The sequence below is a fragment of the Agelaius tricolor genome, unplaced genomic scaffold (assembly GCF_023055355.1).
Source record: "Agelaius tricolor isolate 1412-34295 unplaced genomic scaffold, bAgeTri1.0.p SCAF_8, whole genome shotgun sequence".
In the NCBI taxonomy this organism is placed as follows: Eukaryota; Metazoa; Chordata; class Aves; order Passeriformes; family Icteridae; genus Agelaius; species Agelaius tricolor.
In genome coordinates, this window is record NW_027269268.1 from 18,235,058 (window position 1) to 18,243,951 (window position 8,894).

At 42.6% G+C, this 8,894-nt stretch overlaps 1 protein-coding gene across 2 annotated transcripts in view; it reads right to left on the reverse strand.

Moving 5' to 3' along the window:
- The window catches only part of NPNT (nephronectin), a 49,605-nt gene extending 41,000 nt beyond the window's left edge, over positions 1-8,605 (reverse strand). The window contains exons 1-2 of one of the 2 annotated variants that reach the window (XM_071431796.1): positions 8,270-8,605; positions 6,824-6,924 (exon numbers count right to left, since the gene is read on the reverse strand). In XM_071431796.1, the coding sequence (XP_071287897.1) occupies positions 6,824-6,924; positions 8,270-8,340 (172 nt within the window). In that variant the 5' untranslated portion in view covers positions 8,341-8,605. The remainder of the gene's footprint in view (positions 1-6,823; positions 6,925-8,269) is intronic. The other variant, XM_071431797.1, reaches the window with a different exon arrangement.
- Between the last annotated feature and the right edge of the window lie 289 nt (positions 8,606-8,894).

Below are 8,894 nucleotides of genomic sequence, written 5' to 3' on the forward strand. Positions count from 1 at the left end.
GCAACCAATAAACATGTTGGCACACAAATTTACTGGTCATTTTTATAACATTTAAAAATGTAATCTCATCTAAATTAAAAGTAATACTTTAAAAGAAACCTTTTCAGCTCTTGCTACCACATGAAACAAGATATGCTACAAAACTTAAATAAGATGAAAACACAGATATATGTCTCAGGCTATTTGGAATCAATTTATTTGCCATAAATTAATGTTAGCAGCATGGCTTGTTAGGCTACACAGCCTTGTGATAGCAGGCTGGGACTTGAGCAACAGCAGCTCTTTGTATTTTAAGTAGTGTGTGACCAACACTTCAGGATTTTCTATGATTGCAACTTATACTTGTTTAAATTGGTTTTAACTAGGAAGTCCCTTAGCCTTGGTTACAGTGAAAAGAAGCTCCTCAGGTTGTTGCTGGGCTTTCAGAGAAGATGCAATTATGAATGTACTACAGTTGCAATTGTCAAATTGATTACTGATGACATTTCCTTAGAAAAAAGCAGGCTGAAAAACTACTAATCTACATATGAAGTGCATGAGGAATGCAGTAGGGAAATGGAAAAGGATACTGTATCTTTAACACAGTCAAGTCATGCTTTAAAGGGCCTAAAGGATCTAAACTGGGAAAAAAAATTGAATAAAAATAGCAAAACCTCATTTTTATTCTTGAATAGCAGTGTAAAGCAGTATTGCAATTCTGTATAAAATGCCTTTTCTTTGAAAAGTACCAGGGATGCACAAAAATATCAGTCATTTTATAAGAAGCAGACATGCTTCATATCAGTATTTATTAAACACTGCTGACACAATGCATTAATTCAGATGGTGATCTTGCAACCCCAAATTCAGTAGCAAATTTCTTACTGACTTTAGGGATGTTTCTTTCAATGGATCAGCCTCCTAGAAACTCTTATTTTCACAGGTCATTACTGACAAAATCATGGTTTTATTTTGTGCATCTTGGACTATACAGAATTGCCATTTCCACTGAAAGCAACGTTACATGCAGGAAACAGAAATCCTAAGCTGCCCATGGCCTCTTCTCCCATTGATGTGTTGGATGATTTATATGGGTAAATCAGCTTCAACTTCATCTTTACCAATACAAAATCTCCTTCTAGGCATCAATGAGAGCACAGACACTGCTTCCTCCCCCTCCCACCACCTCACACCCCTGTAAGAGATTGCACAGAACAGGTACACAGCCTTTGAGCTCATCAGGACAGCAGCAGCACAGACACTGCAAGAGCCTTCCCAAGGGTTGTGAGAAGGCAGCAGCATGCACAGTTCCCAGCAAAGCAATCAGGTATGCCTGCATCTGCTATACATCAACTTGTACAAGCTCCTCTCTCTTGCAAGTGCTCTTTAGAACTTCCTGAAATCATATGCTTCCTACCAGGTTTGGCTAAATCTAAATGCCAGCCTGACATCCTTCAATTAACACTTTTTAGTGCTGCTAAGCTAAGGGGAGGTGTAAACTGATGATTTGACTTTATACATCCTTGACTGTTCTGTCCCTAGGCCTTTAAGCCAATTGTGGTGGAAAACTACTTTGTTGACCTACTCTGGGTTTGCTTCCCAGGTAAAAAACACTCAAACCTCAGCATGAGGAGATAACCAGATAGAGTAACAACCAATGGGCTCTCTGAAAGAGCACACTCATCTTCACCACCCCTTCTGGAGACAGACTGCATGGATTTTCTTACTGTTTAAGGAGAATTACACATAGAAATAGGTGAAGTCATCAAATATCACTGCTTAACAAACCCACGTTCAGTTAAATTTTATTTCTGTTAAGCATCTTCTGTTGATCAAACTTTCTATCCATCAGACAAAATCTGCCGACTCCAACAGTCACACAGACTCAGGTCAGCAGAAGGTCTGACAGTAGATCTGTAATTGTTTATAGAAGCTGCAGATGTGGTCTTCTCTTCTGTATCTATTTTAACACAGCAAAAGTAACCATTTTTGCCATCATCTCCAGCAAAGGAGTTGTCCAAACTGTAATGCAGAATGAGAATTCAAGCCACTTCGTATTGCTTTTCTTCTAAAAATCCTGAACTTTTTAAATCTATGTTAAAATGTTATCTCTTTCCAGTTTTTTTGCTGTTAAACTGCAGCTAAAATTTTGAAACAATTTTCACATCTGTAGTGTACCTTGACTACATATAACTGGTGTACAAATCAACTACAGACACACAGCCAGGTTCAAAGCAGGTATATTTTGTTCATGAAAGACACGCACACAGGCAGAAATTATTTTTATAGCTTTTGAAAAAACTATAGAGATATTTGTAAGCCAGTTAAAAAAGAGGCAGACAGACCATTAGTTTTAAGAACAGTTTTGAGAGAACCTAGATAGATGAGTGGCAAAAATACCCACAAGAAATTATTTTTTGCATTTCTGCAAGATGTGTGCAAGGACCTGTGTCCTGACTTGGTTTTCCCTGTGTCCTTTAAAATCCCTTGAATGGGCTCTGGGTTAGGACAACACATTCAGTACCACAGATGCTGTTGCCTTACAATGCAAAAGCATTTAGGAATTAAAAATGCACTATTGATACCTGCTTTCAGCAAAAATACTGTGTCACAGGAAGTCACCTCCCCTGCTCTGAGAAAAGAAATCCAGAAGCAACTCCTTCTACCCTCACTTTTATTCTGGGTTATAGCTCAGCTGTGTGCACAACAGTAAGACAAGGCAAGAAAACAACTCTATTTTTACACATATTTCATCAGGTACTTTATCAACATACCATCTTTCAGAGAGGTAGGCTTTTGTGTGATTATTCCCACTTACAGCTATTACTCCCACACCTACTAATTAAAGTGCAAGTAAATCCTGCAGGCTGGGCAACAACATAGGATTTTTGGACTAATTTCAAGTGGGATATTTAAGATCTAACTTTAGAGCATTGATGCAGTGAGTTCCTCAGTGTAAAAATTCAACCCTATCAATGACGAGGGTACTTCATGGGAGCACCAATAGTTGGTGTTTAAACATAATTTCTGTTGCTTACAAATTAGCCTTTCAATACATCAGGTTGAATTAATTAATCTTTTACATACCAAATCAAAATCTAAGAAAAGCTACTTGGTAATGTTAATGATGGAAGTTATGCACAGTTCTAAATTGAAGCCACTAAACAAGCATGGATGGACTTTTAATTTACAAGGACTAAGAAATGCCAATGAATTTGAGTTACATTTGTTCAGACCCTTTGAAAACACGCCTATATTTTTATCAATCCCAAAATGCATTTAGCTGCCTAAACATGGATCTCAATTGGGTGTTCAAAACCCACAAGAAAGAAAAAAAAAATCCAACCTGATTCAAAGTTCTTGATTCTTTCAGTTTGAAGGACAATTTCTAAGCACATTTACTGGAATTTGAAAGGGCATTTGGGAAGGGAATTTCATGAGTGAATACTTTTACTGGCTGAGATGTTACAGCTGACACTGACAGGCTCTGGAAGGAAGCTGGCAGACAGATCAGACCTACGTGCACAAGTCTTGATTGGTGTGAAGAGGAGAGAGGATGTTGTAAAGAAAGAAGTGTAAATTAAAGGAGGGCCCTATTTCAACTTCTTCCTACATGTTTATAAGAGCAGAAGACAGCCGAGTTATTATGCTGAGTGACGTTGCTAAGCAGCACTAAGCATGATTATGCTCCACGTGCACTCCCTTGCCAGTCAAAGGGACATAAAAGGAATAACTTCACACTTCACAAATCCAAGTTTAACTAACACAGTTCAGTTTCCATTTGCAACTCTTTGGATGGATTATGGATGGAAGATCAGGAGCATGGAGTCACCAAGGCTTAAGGCCTTAATGACACTCGTCAGCTGCACCACACTCCTGCTCTGCTAGAGCTGACATATCCAAGCTTAAGCATTTGTCACAACTAAACCACTACCTTAAATCACACTACTGGTTTAAATAAACACTTTTTTTTCTCAATAGCTGTGGGTAGAGGGCACGCCCACACCTGCTTGGTGGAGCAGCTCAGCTGGACAGCAGAAAACATATCCAGGTATATCAGTGACCACGTGCCCTTGGCTCATCACAGTTCAGAGGTCTCTGCAAACTGGGACCACCCTATCATGTATCTGTGTGCCTGCTCCACTCTGGCTCCAGCACGTCTCTCCCCTTACATTTGTTGTCAGAAGGATAAATTTAGAGATAATTAGTGCTCGTGTGGTAAATTATGCATGAGTAAGCAGGTGAGAGTCCAAAGGTGCTGTAGCAGTTGCAGGCATACCAGAGATGGCTCAAGTTGGTTTGAAAAACAGCAGTTCCAACTCACTAATAAAGAGCTCAACATTATTGCCTAAATATTTGAAGCTTCTTTTTTGGACACATTTATGAATGTTGGGTCTCACTACTAATTTTTAAGCCTGACTCTATACTTGTTTTCCTTGTGCAAACAGAACTTCTACTAAAACACCAAAGAAAATGTACATCTAGTGAAGAAAGTCTGACATCTATTTATGCCACTCATTTTGGGGACAGGGCTAAGAGCTTTACCTTTGACCAGAGAGAAAGCAGAAGAAATTATCACGTACTCGAATTTTTGGAAAATTTTCAGTGATATTCCTTTGTACAGTAAAATACCCAAGTTTTCCTTTGAGGCCAGGAATGTTGCCTTCTGTGCCAGGTTATCCTACATACTGGGTGCCACATTCCCAAGGTGGAGAGTTGACTACAGATTTTCTATTTGGCTGCAAGCACTAGAGAGATTCATTTAGTGTAATCTCCTGCTTTGTGATATGTCTGGAATTTTCACCACCTGCAACTGGGGCAGATTTTCATGTTTTATTTTGCCAATAGTTTGTCTCCCATTTAGAACAGAGAAGGAGCTGCTGATGGTTTCAGTAATATTTTCACCTAAATATATGAGACCCTTCTGACCCTGCAATTCAAAAATTATCAGTATGTAAAGGGAAAAAAGGGGGAAAATGCTTTTTGACACCTAAGTGATAATTGTATTCTTTTGAAAGTCTGGTCCCAATTACTGGAGATGATCCCAGAAAATACCTATCTACATGTCTTCTAAATGTGCATGGAGACAAATTTGTGGATAATGGACTAAAATGCAGTGGAAGGAGGTGACAATTCACCTACCTTTAGCCTTAAGGAAAAGAAAAAAGCATTTATAGTATCTGGAAAAGCCAGCATTAAAAATTAACTTACTGACAGAATTCAAAGAACAACAAATAAATTCTACATTCTGTGTATTATTACTTTTGTCTCATTTCCAATTTTTAATTATGAATCTTTCGATAGTATAAATTTATGCAACTTCTGTCTCCCAATATCATAAAAACGCAAACACAAATCAGATTTGGTAATGATGAGAAACTAGCTTTCACCTAGACATGAACTGTAATTTATGGTCACAATATGGAAGACAACTTGTCTAAGAAAAGTAACACAGTAGTCTGGACTATTTTGGGTTTTTTTGGTGTTTTTTTTAAACAAAGCAGTTATTTATATTTTCAAGTTGAGCCTTCATAGCCTCAAACATTTAAACACACAATGATTTTCAAATAAAACTGCATCACAAAAGGTGGACATAGATCCTATTGCCTCTGGAGTAACCTCAATCAACCCACCAAATATTCTTCTTCCATCTTCATAAAATTCATACCAAGAAAAGGACTACTTGTTACTAATTACAATCCTAAAAATCAAAATTATTCTTTGTATGGCCTGAGAGGTATCAACCTGAGATCTCTGCATCAAAGAAACAGTATCAGGGATGTTGTATTCCAGAAGTACTTTCCATAGTTTTTTACCAGTCATCTTATACATCTATTAAACCTTATGGGATTCTAACATACTTAGGAAGAGAGAAACCAGTCTTGCTGCTTACAGATTTGAACAAAACCTTTGCTGAGAGTTGCATTTCCAATGCATTTCCTATCTTTTGCCAAATATTTGCCCTGCAGACTAGGAATTTACAGCATTTAACACCTGTTTTATTTTGAAAATGGCTTGACAGAAAATTAGCTCATCCACATATGTTTGTGTCTAAATAAAAAAAAATAAAATTAAAAAAGCTAAGGACCAGTGTTTATAGGCTTGCTCCTCCAAAAACTTCAGTATGTCCCTCATGTATGAGTGCTAAACATGAGTAAGCATCCCCAGTATCAAAGGTTGTAATTTTAACAAGCTGAGGTCTCTAAGTCACTCCTAACAATTTTAATTTTTACACAGTACTAGCTGCCTCCACAGAATTCCTACTGAAGATGTAGTTTATGATGAAGACTTATCTAGTGGTTTATCCTGCAGTCATATCAAAGAGTCTAGATAGATGTGAGAATCTCAGAGATGTGTCTTTTCACGTGTGACCCAGTAAAAGGATGCTGTCAGGCAGATTTATTCCCTTAGTTTAGGTTTACTGAAAGAATACTTGAGCTTAATACTTAATTGGAACATTTCCATCAATGTTCTAAGTGAAATATCAGTAATTTTGGTTTCCTTCTTGGATGCAAATATCACCCTGCAGTGCCTGTAACACGACACAGCGTAGTTACAGCAGGTTATAAGATCAGAGTACAAAACAAAGCAGAAACCAAAAAGAAATTTCCAAATTCTCATTGCCCTAACTCCACTTTACCTTATTTGACTGCAATCATTTTTAGCACTGTTAAAAACAGAGAGAATTTTAACATGACAGCATCCTTCTAAGTCAGGCAGGCGCACACGTGCAAAAGCCTAGCCCTGCATGGTAAGGATGTGTGTGAACATGTGAAAGTCATGACTAGGTGTGTACAAGCCTTCTCTACAAGTGACTAGAAGCCCCAGCAGCAGTGATACTCACGTTGGCACTGTCCCCAGGCCACCCGGGCCCAGCCCCAGCAGCAGTCAATTCTGCTTCCAAAGCGACACAGTCCTGCAGACGAGACCATTTGTCTGGGCCACCTGTACAAGACAGTTCCACAAAGTCTGGTGAAACATTGTAAAAGTTCAAACCATCAAACATTTTAAAAGCTCAAATCATCCTAGAGTAAAAAAAAAAAAAAAAAAAAAAAAAAAAAAAAAAAAAAAAAAAAAATTTACCAACCAAAAAACCCCAAAGAACAGCAAAAACCTCTCCTGCAGAGATGTATAATTTTTTTTACTTTTTTTGAAGAGAGTAACTGCTCTCTGCTGACCCTGGGATATTTCTATCATTAATACTTTGTTCACTTCAAAAAATGCAAACGACAATAGGTGAAGGGGGAAATGATAGTTCGGATAACTGAGCAAAGCCTGAAAATCTGACATGCTTTGCAGTATGCTCACTGCTGCCACTCCCAGGCTGGCACTGAACAGAAATTCAGGAGTCTGAAACGGAACCTATAGTATGGAATAAAGGCCACCATAAAGTTTAGGCTTTGTCTTCGTTCACAATATATGGCAAATTTACTCACTGAAACATTAAAGGAAAAAAAAAAAAAAAGAAAAAGAAAAGCTTCTTGGACTGTTAAACAGAAATTAAATATAGAAGGAGCGCTGTAGTCTTCCTTTGTTCCAAGGAAAAGATACCACGGCCTCAAGCAGTTATAAACTATTGACACGAGTCAGTAATGTCTTTAAAGGACAGGCTGAAATCCCGTGAGCGCTGCGTTTGAACAGATGCGATTAAAAACAAAAAGAATCCCTGGGGAGGGCGAGGGTCGCGCTGGCCGCTTGTCCCGCAGGGCGCAGTGCCCGCTCCCTGCAGCGCTGCCGGTCGCGACACTTGACACGACAGGACGCGACAGGACGGGCACACGCACCCCGAGCTTCGTGTCAGAACTTGAGCCGCGATCTCCGCCGCCGTATGCTGGGAGTGCCTCCGGGCGTCAATAAGCTAATTTTATCTCTACAGCACGCGATGCGCTTTGTTTTTAATTCTTGCGGGACGCGGCCCCGCCAGAGCAATGAACTTATCTTGTACCCAAGCCCGTGTTCGGGCTGCCGAGCAACGCGCGGCGCCGGGCAGGGCGGGCGGCTCGGGGCCGGCAGGTCCGTGCGGGAGCCCCGGGAGCGGCACCGGCGGCCCCGCGCCTCCACCTGCGGCCCGCCCGGCCCGCACCGGGGAGCGCCTCACGCGTCCCGCCGAGGGCTGCGCCTCGCCGGGAGCCAGCCCCGGGGGCCGGTGCCAGGCGGGAGCCCCGGGGCCACCGCAGCGCCCCGCGTCGAAAAGGGGAGAGCCCGGGCTAGCTCCGATCTCCCCGAGGGAACGCCGAGTTCGCCCTGCCCGGCCGGTCCCGGCCGCCGCCCCCGCTCTCCCCGCGCCTACCTTCTGTCAAATTCCCCGGCCGCCCCCAGCGAGAGGCAGGACGCCAGGAGCAGCCGCAGGGAGAGCTCCATGGCCGGCGGGGCCCCGGGCGGGCGGCGGTGGCCGAGGCGCTCCCGCTGCCGGGCGGGCGGGGGTCCGGCTGCCTCCCAGGCCGGCCGCGCTGCCACAGCTCCGGGACGGCGGCGAGCTCGGCGCCCTCCCTTTCCCTCTCCCGATCCCTGCCCGCCCGCCTGGCTGCCAGGCGGAGGAGGCGCGGCGCGGGGAGCGGCAGCGCCGCCCGACCCCGGCAGAGGCGCCCGCGGCCCGCCCGGGGCCGCCTCCCCTGCCAGGGGCACCTGGCGAGCGTGGGACACCTGGGGCGGCAGAGAGCGGCAATGAGCCCCAGCTGCTGCCGACAGCGAGGCACGAACCGCGGTCTGGGGGCACTGAGAAGGGTGGGCTTCCTTGTCATGAGCTTTTGTATCTCGAACTTCCTGAAGGAAGATGGTTACGCCCTCCTCTCGGCAAAGCTCCCGTCTAAAGGCAAGAAGGTTATGATTTGGCCTTCTTTTACCAACAAAACCTTCCCAACAACAAAGCTTCTTTTAAACACTTACAAGGTGGATGTGGTTTCTTCTGTCTCAAA